We start from the raw sequence: 20,680 nt of genomic DNA, 5'->3' as shown, positions 1-20,680 counted from the left end.
GCTGCCCACATAAAGTCATCCCATCTCTTTGGTCTTCCTTGTTGCCCATCTTTATGCCTTTTCTCACTCTACCATACCCTTTTTGAGATGGAGGGACCAGAACTTCACACAGTACTCATGGTAGGGGGTGAATCCTGTATTTAATTGATGACATCTGTCTTCCCTTCCTAATAATTTCTACTATTCAATAGTTTTATAGCCACTAATCAGCTTTTAACTATCATTTGGATAGAACTACCTAACTTCAAGATATTTGTCCCGAACAGTACTAGGTGGTTCAGAGGCCATTGCTGAGACTGGGTAGTGAGGGGTGGTGAAACACTGGCACAGGTTGCCCAGAGAGGTGGTGGCTGCCCCACCCCTGGAAACATTCCAGGTCAGGTTGGACGGGGCTCTGAGCAACCTGGTCTAGTTGAAGATGTCCCTGCCCACGGCAGGGGGGTTGGACTAGATGACCTTTAAAGGTCCCTTCCAACCCAAACTATCCTATGATTCTGTGATTCCCAACTCAGCCATCTGTTTTTCTCTGCTGTTATCCACACTGAATTTCACCTGCCATTTCATTGCCCAGGCTCATGAGATGTTTTTGCAGCTCCTTGCAGCCTGTTTACATTTTACTACCTTGAATAAGCTGGTACCATCAGCAGTCTAAGCCACTTCACCATTTACCGCCCAACTGATGGGTATGTGGATTAGCACTGGCCCTACCATGGATCCCTCTCAGATGTCATTGGTGACTTCTCTCCATTGTGAAAAACAGATGATTTATCCTTACCTTGTCTTTCTATCCTATATGCAGTTGCTGACTCATGAGAGGATCTTCCCTTTTACCCCATCCCAGATTAGCTTCTTTATGAGTCCTTGGTGACAGACGTTATTAAAGGCTTTCTAGAAGCTGAGCAGATCATACCGAGCGGATTGCTCTAGCCTGCAGCCTCACTGTTTCCTCTGAAGCCGTAAGAGGATAGTGAAGCACAGCTTCATAGCTCCTCACTGCAAAGCTCTGATGATTCTTCCCTCTTAGTCCATATCTGTCCTTGCAACTATTCTATTATCATGGCTTTTCCTGGTTGCCTGCTACGGGTGTCAGATTTAGTGGTTTGCATTTCTCTAGATCCCTCACAGCACTTAAAACAGTATCACATGCCATCCTCTTTTTTCTTTGGCTGTTTTAAGTAAAGGGTTATACACCAGTCCTAACAGTGCAACAATTTCCCATTAGCATTCCCTAAAAACCCACAAGTGAGTAACATCTGCTTCTCATGAATTTGTTACTACCCGTTGCATCTATTTGTCCTAAACCCTCATCTAATGGCCCTTCAATCTGAGGCAGCTTCCCTGCATTATCCCCTTAACAAATGGCTCCGCTGTGGGAATTTCACTAAGCTTTTCTGTGCCGAATACAGACACAAGTGGTCTGTTTAGCTGTCGTGTTAGGGCTTGTCATCTCTCAAACTCCTTTGCCACCCTGATTGTCTGTTGACTGCATACCCTGGTCACCTGCAGACCCTCTGGCAGGCTCCTTGCTCCTGCTGGGGTAGAGGAAGCTTTTTGTCTATTAGCAAGTTATTTCCTCAAGATCTTTTTTAGTCTGCTTTTCTGTTTCTGCTTTTAATTTGACAGAGTTCGTGTCCTTTTCCATTTTCTCATTTGGACGAGATCTATTTCAGTTCTTTCCCATGTAATTTTTATCATGCTATTACAATTAGCCAGTAGTAATCTTTCTTCTGGAAAGACTCTGATATTTCAATACCTTTATATAAAAATCAAGCATTTTAGTCCCATATCTTATTTTTAGACTTATAGCAAATAGAAACAAGCATACATTCAGCCTGATTGCTCCAGCTCCTGTGCCCTGTTTAAAGGGGCCTTATTTGTCCAGATTGCGCCTTGGTATTTCCTGCTTACTTGTGGTTATAGAGATGTCAAAATGGCACCTCTAAGGACATGCCATCATGAATCCCCGCTCCTCTCTGCCTGCTCACTTCCCTCCAGTCTCTAGCTTGAAATTTGTTTTTTAAATCTTACTCTTTCCTGCAGAGGCTTTCTTCCCCACTAAGGTCGTGCCACAAAAGGCTGAGCATCCTACTCAGCTTTTTGTTCCAGAAACTTTAAATTTGCCAAGAATATGTCCTAATATTTTGGGAATAATTGCACATCCCTCCCTCATTTTTCTCCCTGGGCATGGAAAATTTAAATATTCTAATGTATATCCATAGATACATAGTGATGCTGCCCTGTGCCAACTATACACCTACCCACAAAGGGGAGTCACAATGTTCCAACGCCTGCAAGCCAGCTCGCTGACACTGACCACTTGGCTTTTAGGCAGCTGAAATCTGTTGAGATGAGTCCTTTCTTGCTTCAGCTGCCCAGCCTTGGGTGTCAGTCTCTGGCAGTATCTTATCAGCCATCCCTGAGTTTCTGCTCCTCACCCAAGAGCCTTGCCAGGAGCTGAAGCAAAGATGCGGCCTGTGTTAACTCTCCAGCTCCAGCTGAAACTGAGCCGGCAGCTGAGGAATTTGCAAAACTCCACTTTGATCCTAAATCTGTCCATGCTGTTGCGTCGACTCCATAGTCTTCATCTGGAAACGCAGAGCAAGTGTCAGGGAAACATTCGCACATGGGAGAGGGTGAACAGTGGAAGGTCATTAAACGACTTTCCATGCTGATGAAAGGAGTCCTTAAAGAAAGACTTAGCTGTCACCTGTGCAAAGCATTTTATCCTTGTGCCGTTCCTTAAGCCCATGAGTATCCGGACAAAAGTTAACTGGATCGTACTTGAGTATTTCTTTCTTATCCGCACTTTCTGATCTACATAGAATAGGCATTCCTGGCAGATGGCAAACGATCTATCACGCTCACAGGGAACTTCAAAGGCGTAATTATGGCATAGAAAGGGAACAATTATATTTTGAGACATTTCTATCAATCCTTGTGATTGCAGATAGCAGATGGGCTGTATGATGGATTTTAGAACTTGAGCACAAAATAATACTTTTCTGGAACAGGGAATTTTGTTGATTTTCTTTGCAGAAACAAAGCCATAAAGACATATTGTCTCAATATAGGCTTTTGCCTATATTTAAAACAAATTTGCCTAATTTCTGAAAAAATACAGGAAAATTGGCATTCACCATTCATTACAATTCTTTTCCAGTCGAATACTATTTGACATAAACTTCAGTGTGATACATTCAAATTCATTTGGAATAAATGTAGTAATTAGAGAGAAAATCATGGCCTAGACCAAGATCTGTATTGTTTTCACAACTATCTTAAACCAATGTATATGTTGTATGAGGCTTTATTTTATTCTGCTTTATTCCCTATTTTCCACCAGAGGGAGGTATTGGATCAAGCAGTTACGCAAAGAAACCCACACGCTCCATCTCAAAGAGCAAATGCAGGGATGCTGAACTCGGTGAAAATGTGGGTGCCTGTCGGGCTCCCACATACCTATAAGGCTTGGAGGACTTGGGTGCTGCAGTAGAGCTTAAGACATAATTGTGAATCAGTTAGGGCCGTAAAATGTCATGGGGAATGCTTAAAAAAAAGTACATTGAGGAAATAGAAATCTGAAGGTAGCAGCACACCAGAAGCTGTTGTTAATAAAATTAAGGGATTATAATCCTAGACAAAGCTGTTGCTATAGCAGCATGTCCCAGAGCTTTCCCCCACCAAAAGGCTGGAGGAGAAACCACTGTCTTGGGTAGCCAAGTGTCCTCGATTCCTTGTGTTGCGGGGACTTGGGGTCCCCTAGCACCTCGAGCTGTACCTGGGCTAGACATCCTGCGGGGGGGTCTCTGCGAGGCTGCAGCCTGGCCCATGAGCCCACTGCCTGGCCTGGCTCCCAGCGAGCCCACGCACCACTCTGCGTGCTCAGGTATTAGAAACTATCACTGGTTTAAGGCTGGTCCGAAATGATCTGTTTTCTTTCTGGGAATTTCCCCCCCACATATCTGTTCTTCTCAATGAAGATGTCAAAGTTACATATTTTGGAGACGGAAAAGTGGACATGAGTCAAAACTCAGCCTTATGAGGAAGGGGAGCGGCTGGGGAGAAAAGAAAGCGGAAAGAAACTTTTCTGAAAGTGAACAACTTCATACAAATGGTATTTCCAAATGTAAAAGAAGTTTCAAGGGAGTCTTTTTCCTGTGTTTTGTTTTTCCTCCTTTGAGACTGTCTCACACCACTGACAGCAGCCAGCACTAGGAGAGCACTGTCCCACATTGCTTTCCTCTGTTCCTGTTCATGTCCGCTACCTGCTATGGGGACAATATATTTCTCAAATTGTAAGAGGTATGCACCATGTGCACCACATGCTGTGCTCCTGTCACTGTCACCTCTGCTGCCTTTTCATTTAACTTCTGCAAAGTCTCAGTCGACCAGCTGATATCCAAGCCTTACACTAGCCTTTACTTACATTTATGAGCCAAACAGGGGAGGGGAGGCTTGTTTATTTTCTGTATCACCAGAGAATAAAGAAACTGAGCCAGCTGCAGGTGTTTCTGAAGCACCTGCATATACACCTCCAGTCGGCTTTTTGGCTAAAGTGAAGGTCTGGAAAACAACCCTTCCCTCAGGGAATGCAGAGCCACAGAGGGAGCCTTGCGCTTGCTTTCCTCCTCGCCAAACGAGTGCAGTGTTGGGCTTCAAGGAAATGAAGCCTCTTCTCCCCATATGCCTTGCAGCCTGGTGAGCCGAGTGGTCTCCTGGTTGGTGGGACAGCTGGTCTCCTTTGAGCATGCAAGGAACTGGATTGGGGCTTCTCACATCCCATATAGCTGAGACAGTGGCTACAAGAAGAGCAATCCCAGTTTCCAGGGATGGGGCAGCCACCATCTCTCTGGGCAACCTGTGCCAGTGCTTCACCACCTTCAGAGTAAAAAATTTCTTCCCTATATCTAGTCTAAATCTACCCTCCTTTAGTTTAAAGCCATTCCCCCTTGTCCTGTCACAACAGGCCCTGCTAAAAAGTTTGCCGCCATCTTTTTTATAAGCCCCCTTTAAGTACTGAGAGGCTGCAATAAGGTCTCCCCGAAGCCTTCTCTTCTCTAGGCTGAACAACCCCAACTCTCTCAGCCTTTCTTCATAGGAGAGGTGTTCCATCCCCCTGATCATTTTCGTGGCCCTCCTCTGGACCCACTCCAACAGGTCTGTGTCTTTCTTATGCTGAGGGCTCCAGAGCTGGACGCACTACTCCAGGTGGGGTCTCACCAGAGCAGAGTAGAGGGGCAGAATCCCCTCCCTCGACCTGCTGGCCACGCTTCTTTTGATGCAGCCCAGGATACGATTGGCCTTCTGGGCTGCGAGCGCACGTTGCTGGCTCATGTCCAGCTTTTCATCCACCAGCACCCCCAAGTCCTTCTCGGCAGGGCTGCTCTCAATCCCTTCATCCCCCAGCCTGTCTTGATACTGGGGGTTGCCCCAACCCAGGTGCAGGACCTTGCACTTGGCCTTGTTAAACCTCATGAGGTTCACACGGGCCCACTTCTCCAGCTTGTCCAGGTCCCTCTGGATGGCATCCCGTCCCTCTGGCGTGTCAGCTGCACCACTCAGCTTGGTGTCATCTGCAAACTTGCTGAGGGTGCACTCGATCCCACTGTCTGTGTCATTGATGAAGATATTAAACAGTACCGGTCCCAATACAGACCTCTGTGGGATGCCACTTGTCACCAACCTCCATCTGGACATTGAGCCTTTGACCACTACCCTCTGGATGTGACCATCTAACCAATTCCTCACCCACCGGACAGTAATATTTTGCTGCAAATGAGTTTTTGAAAAAGCTAGGTCACTGTATAGCAGTTATGCTATCTCATTCTGTAGCAGTTCAGTAGGATGGCAGCTTGAGCATAACCAAAGTGTAAGTTAAAAGATCTTGAAAATCACTGGCTATCCTGCTTCTGAAAATCCCTCCATAAGCCTTGGCGGGCAAGGCCCGCACCTTTTTTCTGTGCTGTGAGTATATCTGCACAGTGTCAGCACTCCAGGAACAATCACGGGGCGAATTGCCACAGAGATTTGCAGCAGGATAATTGCCTCAAACAGAAGGATAAATAGCTTTTTCTGGCATTTAATGGGCCTCTTAAGTGAACGGCAATAAACTCTATGCGAACAGATGTTTTTCCTCTTTTTTCGGCCTCTTGCTTCTCATCCATAATTATGCACTAAAATGTTCTTGTCTGGGTTGCTGAGAGCAATCTTGCTGCTGTTTGTCTTCGTAGTGTAAGACTGAGCACTTCAGCACAAAGATTGAGCAAAAAGCCTGCGATTCCTAGAGGCTCCCATCGCTGTACATCAGTGATCATCTTCTTTCCTTCACGTTAAGCCTGAGGGAGGAGCCAGAAGTTAGCAGGAAAATTTGCCTCTTCCAGCACTGGGATCTCTCCCTGCCTGCGCCAGTGCCCTGGGTTCCAGCCAGGAGGTTCCTGCACTCGCCTGGCTTCTGGCATTGACCCAGCTACGGCTCAGAGTAGTTGCTTCTCCTTTGCCTTGTGGGGGAGGTAAGTGTCCTCTTGAGACAGTCCTCCCCACTCTATGCCACTTCTGCTACGCTGACCGGACTGCGGGGAGACGGCAGGGCAGGCTTTCCTCTGTAGCCACTGGCTTTGCCTCCAGCCTTGCCACCAGGACAGTAGCAGGCACCACGCAAGCCCTGCAAAGAGCCTTTATGCTTTCAGGAGCATGTACTTTACCTCCTGACAGAGTACAGAGAAATGACCTTGTTCCTGAAGAAATTCAATGCATTCTGGCAGAGGGATCTCCTCCTAACAAGGAGCCTGCAAGCAAGACAGGAGCTGGGGCACAACCACAAGCATTAGCCTGGCTGAGTGTTCATTGCCTGGAGTGATGTCTGCAGGGGTGCCTGCATCCTCACAAACCCACTTCGTCCTTCCCAGCGCATCTTCGAAGAGTCTGGCTGGCCTCTGCTTTCGGCATCCACAGCTGAGAACGGAGGCAGACACGCTGTGGGAAAAAGGATGCCAAAAGGATGACCCCTGCGGTAACACCTAACCTATATACAAACTCTCAGCTAAGGAGGCTATTCCACTTCGGATCAATACCAATATCTCTGCATCACTGATGCTGCTCTACATGGCATTGAGGGCAAACTGCCTTGAAAGAAGCCTGCGGGAAGAGCACTAAGTTTTATCCTCACCGTCTGGTCCTGGCCAGGCTGCTTGGCTGCAGGGGAGCCGTGGCATCTTTTCTGCTGAGGGCAAGGCTATTTCTCTCCTCCTCGTTAGGATTTTGTTTAAGACATTTAAAATGCAACTAGCTGGAGGAGAGGATTGGCTGACGACATGGCAATAGTTCAGAAAAGCAACCTGTTTGTTACAGGTAAAGACAGTGATACTGAATTTAGTGTCCTGCAAAAATGGGACACTTTTCACACACGTGGGTGAGACCTTTATTAAAGGTGGATGCATATGATTAAATTAGCCTGCATACTGGTCCAGGACATTTTTGCACGCCTCCTATCCTATGAAAGCTGCTTTCCACCCATCAGGTCCATCAAGGATGCTGCCAGCCACTCCCAGCTTTTATTTTATCCTATTGCCTTTACTGAGGCATAAACTGTACAGACACATGCCAGTATATCAAACAACATTGCGAGACAGACTGTAGAAAAAATGCACAGCATTAATTATGGGTCTTAATTTGTTTGTGAAGCTGCTACCTGGAACATGTTGCTGCTGTTCTTCTCCCTAGCAGCCCCAGCACTCTGGCTTGCATCTCTTCTGCCCTTGGAGAGCCCTTTTCCCCGAGCACTTGCAGATTAAAGTCTCTCTCAGTGACCAAATTGTGACATCTGTTCAATTACTCCAGTGCCATTGCCATCCCCTGTATAAATACTTTGGCATTTGTACTGTACTATGTAAACCCATTAAAAACATGTAATAAAAAGGCTTATATAACTTCTTAAAGCCATAATTACTACTCCAGCTGTGGTGTTTTGTAAAATTCTGAGCATTATAGATTAATCCCTTTGCCAAATTACATTTTTTAATGAAAGGTATTCATCCTCAAGCTTAGAAGTGTAAAAATGCCAGTAAAATTGATTGCATCCAAAAAAAGGGAGAAAGCTGAACCCTGAGTGACACCAAGGTAATCTTTAAAACATGCAGAAAATAGGATTTTGTAATAGAAACTCAGGGTAATTTTTAAGCAAAGCTGGACATCTGTCTGGGATTACAGTATAGATACAGGGGAAATACAGACAACAAACTAATATCGCAAAAATCTTTGTGCAATAGTACGTGAACTGCATATGAGCTATCACTGCTTAATTCCTGTAAACCGGAATGTCTTTTTTAAAAAATGGTGATACATGTTTTAAATTTTTATACTAGTATCTGTTCAATAAAATTGCCAGCCCTTACTTTAAAAACCAGGCAGAATTTTGCTTGTTCAGAATGATTAGACAATTTAGTAAAAGGCGGACTGTAAAACCACCGTTGTTCCTCTCCAGGAGTGAAACACAGCTGCTGGAGGCAATAGTTGCATTTGTAGATACCACGAAGATTAGGGTTAAATCAATAAAGGTAAGGCCCAGGGATAGCAGAGAGCTGCAGAGCATCTTCTACTGAAGGGCCGTTGTCTCATTCCTCTTCTCATTCCTGCAGTGAACGTACGTGCACAGGTACAGGTATGTATGTGTGCAAATGCACAAGAGTGTGACTTAGAGGTAAATCTTGATCTATAATCCCCTCTCCAGGCCATTAATTATCAACTATCTCTTTCATCAAATTCGGAGCCCACGGCTAGGCTGTGGTGTTTGAATCTCTCCGTAGCCGGAGGGAAAAGAGAGCTTCTGCCCATGCCTCGCGCTGAGCTGCCGAACAGCAAGATCAATCTTGTGTTAAGCTGCCTGAATATCCCATGAGCTTGAGGAGAGCTAATGGGAGACTGCATGAACATATTTTTTTTAGCTGTTATCTTCAAACCTACCAGTGGCGAGCTGAGAAGTGGTTTTAATGATCCACGCAGCTGAGCTTTAGCCTTGACAGCCATTCAGACACCTATTTCTCAGCAGCGGTAAGTGGGTAATAGACCAATGCGGCCCATTTACTTCTCCATCGCTAAGATCTAAGAGATAACAGAAAGAGATTCTTTCTCTGAGTTTTCAGTGGGATTTAAGGCATGGGAAGGAAAAAGGGCTGTACCTCCCTTGCAGAGCTGCTGGCTGCATGCAGGCTCCAGGGAGGTCTGTCGCTTGGTGCATAGAGAAATACTTCAGGACTTCCAGATGCAGTTTTAAGGAACAGAAGTGAGACCGGGCTTGCACCGAAGCCGTCACTGAGAAGTCACCCGGAGAGCTATAAACATTGCATCCCACATTCCTCAGGGCTATGGCAGAGCCTTGGCCTGTAAATGTGCAAGGCAATAAAACAGACCTGGACCAAAGCCCTGACTCCTGCAGACTCAGGATCAGATGCACACACATCTTCTGCAGGGAAGGACACACCGGGCTTCTCTTCATGCAGCCACTTTTAAAATGACCTTGTGAAAGTTTCTACACAAAACCTCTTTGTTTTCATGGACCAACGTCACTCCGGTTTTCAAAGCATTAGCCAGGAATGTAGGAGGGAGGAGAGGGAAAAAAGTCTTCCTTCGCTCTGTCCTGTAGATTTTGGCAAGTGGCTCATACCAAATCCAGCGGGGTTGTTAAGCAGAGTCAAAAAGAGCATTTTTATTCATTTACTCATTTTATAGGAGGAATATTTGACTTCCATTAACAGCCCTTGAAGAATCCAGGGAATTCCCAGTGGTGTTTTCCTGCCTGGGGTTTAATTTTGCACAGAGACCTGGGCAGACATTTTGACTAGCCAGAAGATAAACAGAAGCCTTGACAGTGGGTGGAGGCAGAAGATGGATGGTGGTAGGCAAGATGTTTGAACTAAAAATGGCCATAAGAGAGATCAGCATTAAATAGCTGTTGCAAAGGAGAGATTTTGCTACCAACAACATCCCAGGCAAGATGTAATTTATAAGCAGCAGGCAGCACTGAAGCAATGAACTTCCATTGATGTTAAACTTTTTTCTTCCAGAGGTTTAGCACTGTGCTCTCACCATAGACAAATTTGTAAATGCAGGAGGAATTTTACATTTTTGAAGACTTTTCCTGGAGAAATGAAGGGAGCTGTAGAAATCTGTGGTACCTACATAAAAAGTAGATACAGTAGGACTGATGTCTGATTTTGGTTATCAGGGCGCAATGCTCGCTGCTTTCAGTAGAAATTGCATGCTCAGAGTCGCTGTTTCGATTACTCCTTGCATTACGTGGCAGTACTTTGAGCTCTAGTGGATCCGGCACGATATATTTTCCTCTAACACTATCCATCTTGGTTTGGGGACAGCAGGGAGGGGAGGCTATTTGCTGCCTGACTCAAAGAGTGAGCATGTTTAGCAGAAGCTGTGAAACTTTGCAGAAGTTGTATTTCCCAGCAATCGCCTCAAAAAGGTCCATCCTCCAGTTGAACTGGAGCTGCATGCATTATGCTGCAATTTTGATTTGCTTTTCATCTTAACAGGCATTGCTCACATACAGGTGTCTTTGCAGCAGATTCCTGGGGGAAGAAATTAGTTTATAATTCACTTGTTAAAATGGAAAGGATGCTGGAGAGGTGAGAATGTTGAAGGTGCTATCTTAATTCCCATTGATTCTCGTGCTAATGCAGATAAGATTTCTCATTGTTCCTGAGATTTCCTGAGATCCTTCTCTACCACTGTTCCCTTTTTCTCCGTCTTTAGAAACCCTCTGTTGTACTTTAAACAAGCAGACTTACAAAAGACATGGGGGAGAAGCATGAGAAATTCAATTGTTTGTTAAAATACAAAAGCAAAATGAAAACACCGAGTTAAATTCACGAACTGTTCTTTATCAGGATCACTCTTAGCATGCTCACAAATTGGGGCTGATTGGCTTTCTAAGGAAGGGAATGTCTCGTACAAGGTCGCCATTTACAGTTGCAGCTCAGCGATGACAGGAAGAGTGGCTGGATTCAAGTATTTGAGCTTTCTGTTGAAGCTATACAATGAGAGAAGAACAACAAATGAACCTGTGATGCTAAAACCAAGAAAGACCTTGTGGTTTTTATTCTGCTCAGTCAGACCTCTTTCTTTGAATATGCATTGTTCAAGATTTTAGGAAAGCTTCAATTTTTCAGGGATTAAACTTCAAGAGAAAGTTTTAAAATGTATTTGGGAACTTTATACTTTTTGAGTCTTGACCTTTATATTGCTGCCTTTAAGATTTTCTCCATAACCATACAAACACAAACTTTTCTTTTAATAGGACCTTCACACGCCATTATTGACCAGATGCTGATACTCTAAAACAACCTTGGTGCTAAGAATTTTCTGATATAATGATTTTGGGTAGCAGTACTGCAAGTCTTGTGTCTTGTTACATTTATCCCTGCATTTAGTGTACTCGACATATGTCTAAACCTCTCTTTCCTGAGCAGTGACATTACTTCTGTCCTCCAGATGGGCGATGCCATTTCAGTCGGACGAGCAGAGTGATGCACAGGCGCCCCCATGCCAGACCGAGCGACCTTCTGCTGATGAACTCCAGATGATGGTCATGGATGGAGTCGGGTGCCCATCTCTCAAGCTGATATCAGTCGTGGTTGTTGCAGTCACACTCTCCCTCTGCCCTCATGTGTTCCTCCCTTGCACTAGCACCAGGGCTTGTCTGATCCGCTCGTGAGCCACCTAAGGGAGGTGTGTAAACAGAGGAAAAGTGCGTGGTTGTCAGACCACAGCTGCCAGAGCCAACTCGCTTCCCTGTGGCAAGCACCAGAGCCTGCCCAAGGGAGGGACAGGGACCCCTGAGCAGGGGCAGGGGGAGAAGCGCTCTGATCTGCACTGCATTTCCCTGGAGGCATAAACGACCCAGAGGCTGTCCCATGTTGGCTGTAGGCTGACCAAAAGACAGGATGGTACCAAAAAGGGTGTCCAGGTCTATTGGGAAACTGCTCCAGATAGAGTTTTTCTTGAGTTAGTTTTCATCTGGGTCATTGTCCTGGTTTGGCTTAGCTTAGGACAAAGGAGCCCCCCTCCTGCTACAGGAATGGCATGCAGGACTGCCACCTACCCCCTTTCAAGAGGAGCCTGCATTTAGGGTGGTTTAAAACAAACATGGAATTGCTTTAACCTAATTTAGAAGTATAGTTTACCTAAAAAAAGAGGACAGCAATGTTTAAATGGCAGGGAGTGTGCACCTGGCCTGCCAGTGCATCTGTTCTTGGAGCCATGCTTGAAATTCCACTTCTGCAGACAGATCACGGCTTCCTCCCTTATCTTCCTGCGTGCAGCTCCTCCGTCCTGCTGCCAGCAGGTCTGGTTGCTCGGCTGCTGGCAGGCTTTGCTTCTCCCAGTGCTCCTCTCCGACCTGCTCCCCTAGCAGCAGCCAGCTCTGCCTCTACCCCAGGCTGTGAACAGACAGGAGAGGTCAGAGAGGAGCAGTGCAGGCTGCTGCCGGGGAGAGGACAGTGGAAAGGAGGGAGAAGGAGCTCAGTGCAGAAAGCCTCTCCCTTGCCAGCAGACAAGGCAGGGGCGTTGGAAGCACAGTACTTCATGCAGGGGACAAGAGTCACAACCACCCTCCCCTACTTGGTAAAAGAAATGGGGATTAGGTGTGTGTCCATCTCCTGCACATCTCACCTGGGAACCCCTGACGTGTCTCTCCACCTGTGGTTCCTGCTTCAGAAAATCCCACTGGCCACCACTACCTGCTTATCACTCAGCGATGGTTTAGCATTGTGGCTTAAGACCAAAGCTGGCCTGTACACTTCAGTATTTCTGTGTAGCGTGTCCCCGTTTCGAGACAAAAGGCCCTGTGTGCTCCCACGGAGGTAAGCGGCACCGCCCGTCCCCTGCACTGCCTCTTGGCCCTGCCCAGCTCACCCAGAGCCTTTCCCTCACGGGTGAAACCAAGGATGTGTCATGAAAATTCACAGCTGGCCCGTGCCGACCCAGGAGAGAGGCTAGGACACAAAGTATAGACTTACAGGAGTAATTCTTTTATTCATGCACATGAAGTGTCCCAGCCAAACTGGGTTTTCCAGTGAAACCACGCCAACTGTGGTTTCATGCAGGGTTCTCATACCCTTCAAACGTTCCGGTTCAACATGATTTGACTAATCATTAACATCCACACTACCGATTACTAATCATAGCAAAACTTTGCAAAGCAACTCTATTTTTTGCAGCATTCTTGCTGTTTGTCTATTGATCCAGATGTCCCTAGAGCCAGCCTTGCTAGTTACTTATCTGTAACGCCAGACGACGCTGGGAGGGTTTCAAAGACATGTCAGAGGGGCTAGGATGCTGGTGTTATCTTGGCTGTCCAGGGGTATCCTTTATCCTTCACCGACAGCTCTAACCTTCCACAAAGCAAAGTCCTCACTTCCAGGGCCAGGCTGTCCTTTAGTTTGTTTTACTGAAGCATGAACAACACCCAAGCCTCCAGTAAAATTCCACTACCTCATGACATCACAGTGTATAATGTGAACTAATATATATATATTAACAAGTTAATAACTTCCATACTATAAAGGCGGGTTGATATAACAGGGAGGGGACTTTTCAAAACGGAAGTCGCCTGTTACACCCGGCCCTCGAGGGCAGCGTGGGTCTGGGTGCGCGCACAGGTGACACGCACGTGTGGCACGCTACACGGCAAGGACCGCCGCCGTGAAGGCGCCAGCGCCAGGCCCACACCCGTGCCCGGGCGCTGACCCACGCTCCGTGGGGCTGCCGGGGCGGGGAGCGTCCCGCGGGCCGGCCGCAGGCGGGCACCCCCGGCGCCCCGCAGCCCCCCGCGGGGCCGGGACAGTGGCAGGGGCATGGGCATGGGCATGGGCATGGCGGCCCCTCCCCGGCCGGCCCCGCTCGGGGCGGGGTCTCCCAACTTTCGGCGGCGGCCGCGGGGCCCGGCCCGCCGGCGGCATGAGCCCTGCGGCGGGGCGGGGGGGGTGACAGCGCCGGGCAGGGCGAGCCCCCGCCGCCATGCCCAAGGAGCGGCCGCTCTGGCGGGGCCCGGCCTTCCGCCTCTGCCTGCTCTCGGCCGCGCTCTTCCTCTGCCTCCAGCTGGGCATGAGGCGATCGTGGTGCCCGGAGGAGAAGCCCCGGGCGCCGGCGGCAGTGGCGCCGGCGGGGCGGGCGCCCCCCCCGGCCCGCGGCACGGAGCAGCACCCGGGAGCGGCGGCGGCGGCGGCGGGCAGGCGGCGGGTCACTTACGTGCGGAGCGGCCGGCGGGGGAGCGCCGCGCCCGGCTGCTGCCCCCTGCAGCCCCCGGGCGGCCGCCGCAGGAAGGTAGGGCGGGCTGGGGGGGGGAAAGCGCCCGCCGTGTCGCGACAGGCGCGGCGCCGCGGCGCCACGGCGCCCCCTCTCCCCCTGAGGGGGAGCCGAGTGTGACCGGTCTCCTGGGGTCCCTGTGCCGCCCCGGTCGGGGCTGGGCTCTGTGGCCGCTGGAGGACCGTAAGAGCCCCGCTTCGCCGATGTGGCCTCCTCCTGTTGCTGAGATGTTGCTGGTACCTGGAGGGTGTTGGTGTGGTGAGGTGAGGTGGTGTGATGGCGGCTTCCTAGGAAGGTGTCTTGTGGTCAAGACATTTTTTGAGCGATGCTGCTGGGCTGCAGGAAGGGTGGAGTGTGCTGGTGCAGGGGCTGAACAAGGTCGGACCTCGCTCTGGAAAGGTAACCTTGACCCGGAGTCACCAAGCTTGCTCAGCAGGCTGAAGCACCTCCAACAGGAGCAAGCTTGGGAAAAGTCCTTGGCCCTTGGCATTCTTGGCCTCCGAATGCCATTTCATTCGCTGAAGGCCGTCAAGAAATGTTTCTAAGACATGGTCTGCATGAGAATTAATGAGTTAGTTAATGAGTTGGTAGATGGACCTGTAATTAGGTTCAGACGTGATAATGATTGTAAAGCCTTTTGGAGACGGGAGGGCCATCATTAGCATCTGGAGTTCAGCAAGAGTGAGGAGTGTCGGTACTAACTTCTCCCCCCAGTTAGCCGCATGTGTGACCAGTAGCGAGATGCCGTCTTCTTCAACAAGCTCCATGCCGTCTTTGGTTTTGGCAGATGCCAGTCTCTCGGGTATCACTTATAGATTCAAGTGTTTATTTTGTGGAGTTTTCTTTGCAGTCTTTCAGGGGGAGAAGAGCCAGCTTTCGAAGGCCAGGAAAGAGTAGCTTGTCACCTATTTTGAGGTACCACTGTCAGGGTGCAGTAGTAGTGGTATGTGCAGATACTTAAAGAAGCTGGAATGACCGTGAGGAGGAGCAAATGGGATTTTGCTAGAGATGGGACCACCTTCCTGGTCAAGGTATATAACTATTGCTGATGTTTGCCTTGACAAGAATAGAACCAGTTACCTGTGGAACGGCTAAACCTTCTCCTGTCCTTAAACTGAAGCTTTTTCTGGGTTTGCTCAGACTCCCTTGATGACGAGACCTCTTGCTAACATCCAAACCACCATCTGAGCAGATGTCCTGTGATCATGGGAAAGCAGGATGTGATCATCTGCAAATCTGCTTGCTTTTCTTTGCCTGTGCGCCCCCAGTAATTTATTTTTTGTTTGAAGAGGAGATGGACAATGAACTCATGTATAGTTTGAATTTTAGATTTGCCTCATCTTCCGTGGGGAGCTGTGATGGAAAAATAAAACTGCTATTTTCGCCCTCTTGTTTCCTGAAATGTTTAGAAGGAGAAATGAGATAATCCCTTACTTCCTTCACTGCTGCAGCAATGATGTCGCGTATTTCTTCAACATAATGACTATGTGGTGTCCTGATGTGCTGTGGTATTGATACCACGTTGAGGCGTCTAGATCTTGCAGTGTCAGTTTTTGTGATTTTTGTTGTCAATGCCATGTTACTTGGTATTCTCCTAAAGCCCAACTTTTAAGTGATTGTAATTATGGAAGAATTTCAGCATTCACGGGGGGAAAAAAAATGTAATCATATGGATTCAGATAGTTTCTTGAAAAGGTGCTAAGCATGGCATCAAAAAACAGGAGGCGAAAGTAAAGCATATCCTAATTTATTTCATGATTTTTGAGGAAACCCTGGTGGAGAAGTAGCATCAGGAGAGGCTGCTCGTCATACCAGAGAACTGGCAGTGCCTTGCGGTGTTGGAGAGCTCGAGGCTCTGGAGAGCCCACAGTACGTTTTGGTGTGTCTCCAGGTGAAGTGTGTGAAACATCATTGCTGTGGTTTGTGGTGTTGGGCATGTTGCTGCTGAGGTCTCGTTTGAATCCCTCTAATTAAGTCAAGTGAAAAATATTAGTAAATATAATACAGGGTGGAGTTGCCAGGTAAAGTTTGAGACCATCAAGTGTCTTCCATGTTCAGCTATTTGACTTGAGCATGTTGCTTCAGGCTAAGAAAAATCTACTTAAAGGGAAGATAAGGCTTTGGGGATAGTGGGACTGAAATTCTGGGAATTACCGGTTTTGAAGTAGAGCTGTTAAATAAAAATGTAGGGGGAAAAAAGCAATGGGAAAATAAAGTAGAAGTGGTCTGAGTACTGCCATTTTTTCTCATGGAAGTGGTGATCATGCGTGATAGCTAAAAAAAAATAATGGGTGATTTATTTTAATTTTTTTCATCAGGAAATATTGTATTTCACTTCAGACTGTTTTAAGACAAGACAGGGGCTCTTATCAGAAAAGGCTGCTTAAATTGGTGGTCAATGGCTTCTAAAGGTGGCAGCGTGCAACTGCTGCCAGTGCGGTTTGCTGGTGTGTGTAAATGCTGCCTGGGGGAGAGGGACAGGCTCCTTGCGCAGATCTGTGCCGTACCGGGTTGGGATTGCTTTTTCCTGTGGGTTTTATATGTTTTTGTGTCTTCTGTCTGTCTGTAAACCGTTGTCAGTACATTTCTGAAGCCTGCAGAGGCTTTCAGGTATGGTTTTTTTTTCCCTGCCACTGGTTGTGGTGGTGGTGGTGGAGTCTGTTGCGATGTGTGAGCCAGCAGGATGGCAGTAGTGAAAAATCAGCGAGGCCAAACTTTGGTCTGTTTTCCTAGTGCCACTTGGTTATAACTCTGCTCACACTTACATCACTGAATTAATGCAGAAGACTGATGAACAGAGCGTTTCCATAGATCAAGTTGAATATCCTACTTTGTGGCTGTATAAAAAAAAAATTGCAAAAACACACAAGGAAATTATTTGATGCCAACTTTGAATCACTTTAAAGTTTCCTGAAGCAGAGTTGTGTTATTTATTTCCCAAGCACAACTGCAGGCAAATAACCAATGGCACCAAAAGGGGAAAAAAAAGACCCAGACAGGATGGGGAAGACAGAGACTGGTCCGTAAGTGGCCCCTGCGTCTGCAGGAAACTGCCTGTGCAGTCGTGCGCTTTTCCTGACCGCTGGTAAATCTTCGTCAGCGGAGAGAGTGACTGTGCGGCAGATGGGAGGCTTTGGCCAACGAGGTTACAAGTGTCTGTTTGCGCCTTAAGATGCATGCATAAAAATGCTAACTGAAAGCAGCAGGGAATGAAGTAATTTAGCTATGTGACAGCTCTGGGAGCTGCCAGAGCTGCCTGTTCTGGTGCTTTTGGGAGCTGTGTTGCTCCCAGCCGTTTTGCTCCCAGTGGAGCCTACCAAAGAACAGATGCTGCTGCTCTTGCTGACAAATAACAAACAAAATTTGGCATTGAGAGCCTATGATGGTCATCTGAAGAATGGGAAGAGTTTTATATTGTGCTGCAAATGTAAAGCAAATGGAAGTTTGTAATCCCATTTGTATTTTTGTGGGAGCGCTTAAAACTGTCTTGTTGCTAATAAAATGCCCAACTATGTTTATAAACTGTGATTCTAAGCTCTGGTTAGAATAGCACTATTCTGGTAACATATGCAGCAGATAAAAACTCCAGCTAGGGACACATGGAAACACACAGCCCTCTCTGAGAGTCTGGTTAAGAAAAGCTAGAGTCCTTTGCCTTCTGGGCAGTTTTATTTCCATGGAGGAGGAAGGGGAAAAAAAAAAAAATTGTAGGGTTATGCATGAAAGAAAAAAGGCCGATGTTAGTCCGGGCAGGTGTTTTAAGTTCCTGCAGTTCTGCTTGCTGATGCAGCAAGTGCTGTGACTATGTCTTTCCTAAAAACCAAGGTTCGGGGTCTTGCTTTCTGCATGGGCGTAGCTGGGCTGTGCAGTGGGGACTCCTGGAAGGCAGGCTTGGAGAAATGCTTGAGGCCGCTAGGCTGCGGCCACAGGTGTGTTTTCTCAAAGCGTGCCTGCCGGAAGACAAGCAAATTACTAAATTTAGTTTGAAAATTGTAATATCAGCTGGAAATCACTTCATCAGTTGTTGTGGCTGTCCAAAGGTGGGGAGTATGGTATGCTGCTGAAGTTAACCTGATGTTATTTTGGATGCTCTTTCATCTCATATCTAGGGATATAAACATGTTTTCCTTCAGTGATTAAAAGCTAAGAGTTACATTTTGCTGCTGGGCCCATTTGTGTTTTGTCTGGGATTATAACATATTTTGAAACCTGAAGTATCATTGCCTAAAACAGAAAAATCTTGTGAGATTATATTTTTATAGATGTTACTTACACTTGTATACATTTGTATTTTGATTCTTTATAAATACAGACTAATTGTCTTTTGCTGTTGCTTGCTGGGTTGCAGGTTTTGTTTTTCTTTAAATAGGAACTATTTCTGAGAGATTACTGCTTCTCTGCAGTAATGACTGATAACAGTCTCATCTTTAATGTAATTGAAATCTGCAAATTGTTTTGGAGTGATATCTTCGAAGTTATGTGGAATAACTGTTTGGCAGTTAATAATATGGCAGGTTCAAAATAACCTCATGCAATTTAGAATTACATTATTGCTAAGATTTTACTTAAATTTTACATTTGATTTTTAATTTTAAAATGGCAATGCTACTTACATTTATGTCAGCAATATGTAGGGCTTATGCAATGAGTCCTTTTTAATTCTTCTACAAATCGGGTAAAAAAAAATGTATCAGATGTTTTCACTGCCTATTTGTATGTATAGTGTTTTCAAGCTGACTTCACATCTTTAAAAATCTGGTAAGCTTTGGGTACTACTTGAATAGAAGTTACTCTGCCTCTTGATGAGCAGGAGCCAAAATTCTTGGAGAAAACTTGGTTATTCTGAAGTCAAATGTATCCATCTGTCTTTCCATATCCCATGGTATAATAGCTGGTCTGTTCTGGATTGGGACTTAGCTTTTATAACAGTTTATTCGTTATGTATGCCTGGAGCAATGTTTTAACATTACAGCAAAGTTTAACACCACAGGGCTTTGGAAGCTGTGAAGCGAGTCACATCAGGCTGTGTTTAAAGGAGCAGATTTGCCCAGCATGAGCCAAAACAAGGGAGCGGCTGGGGCAGCAGCATGGGTCAGGGCAGCCTTTATCTTGGATATCCTAGTGAATTTAAATCCAGAGCTTATTCCAGTCACCTCACCTGTGTACCAGACATGACAAGCTTCACAGCGTGCAGCACTGTTCTCTAAATGCTGAGGCGAGGAGTGAATAGCGTCGTAGCTTTGATGAACGTGAGTTGCAGCTGTGATTCTGTTGCAGAGGAGTGCAGTGCTGAAGAGCTGGGTATTGGTTATTCTTTTGAGTGTGCCTACTTCTGGGCACCTCCTTTAACAACAGGTAGACAAACTGGAGAGAGTCTCAGTGGGAGGAAAAAGGCGTTAAGAGGTGCAGGAAGGCAGGCCTGCAGGGAAAGCCTGGCAGAACTGGTACTTGTTTTGAATAGGGAAAAGTAGGTTTTGAAAAGAATGTGCCACGACTCTTCAAACTAAAAAAAATAATTTTTTTTGAAGGGCATAATGACCGATTGTTCCCTAGGTCCACTGCAAGTAGGGCAAGAAGTAACTGGCTTAATTTTCAGGCAAGATATTAGGAAAATCTTTTAACTCTGCGGTTGGGTAAGCAGTGGAAAGGCTCCCTAGAAAAATGTGAACTTTGGGTATCGCACAGGGAAGGTCTAGGTATCCTTAGTTGTGCTTCAGGGCAGGGAGGTAGAGTGAGTCAACCTCCTGAGGTCCCTCCATCTACATTTACCTGCTCTGCAATTAGAGAAGCAGTCTGGCAGGTACAATGTGATTAGCCAAACTGGAATTTAGCCTGAACAATGATCTAACATCAATGTAATAAAAAGCGGTAATGGGGTCTTTAAAGACTATAAGCGATCCTTGCCCTGGCTTAATACCTCACTAGAGAGACCAGACCCTACCATAATTAATTGTCCTGTGATGACTTAGTGGACCCCAGGGGAAGGAACGCTACCTGACAACTTTTTTCCCTCCAGCACTTGGATGTCTCTTACCAAATATAAACCGGCCCAAAGTTGCTTAGCTTGTAAGATTAGCACAGGGTGGGAGCTTATGACTTCAGGCCATTAGTACCTGGGGAACAGCTGTGAGAGCCTTGGTTGGTTTTGTTCAAATATTCAGGCTAATAGCACAAACTGAGGGAGGTCGTTGTGTTTGGAAGAAAAGAACAAACTTTTATTGATAGCAGTTTTCAACAGCAGACAACCAAATCTGGGGAGCACCAGCCAGCTCTGCCTCTAAACAGGGGCAGCTGAGGCACTGGAAGGTACCCAAGCACAGGAATCCTACTCCAAGTAGCCAAGCAAGGGCAATACTGGCCTTTTGCT

General features: G+C 46.7%; 1 protein-coding gene across 1 annotated transcript in view; it reads left to right on the top strand.

Moving 5' to 3' along the window:
• Positions 1-14,025: 14,025 nt before the first annotated feature.
• METTL24 (methyltransferase like 24) overlaps positions 14,026-20,680 on the top strand; it is a 50,873-nt gene continuing 44,218 nt past the window's right edge. The window contains exon 1 of the mRNA XM_076333411.1: positions 14,026-14,331. Within this exon, the coding sequence (XP_076189526.1) occupies positions 14,026-14,331 (306 nt within the window). The remainder of the gene's footprint in view (positions 14,332-20,680) is intronic.

Source organism: Aptenodytes patagonicus, chromosome 3 (assembly GCF_965638725.1).
Source record: "Aptenodytes patagonicus chromosome 3, bAptPat1.pri.cur, whole genome shotgun sequence".
In the NCBI taxonomy this organism is placed as follows: Eukaryota; Metazoa; Chordata; class Aves; order Sphenisciformes; family Spheniscidae; genus Aptenodytes; species Aptenodytes patagonicus.
Note: the sequence above shows the minus strand (reverse complement) of the source record. Positions and strands in the feature narration are given on the sequence as shown.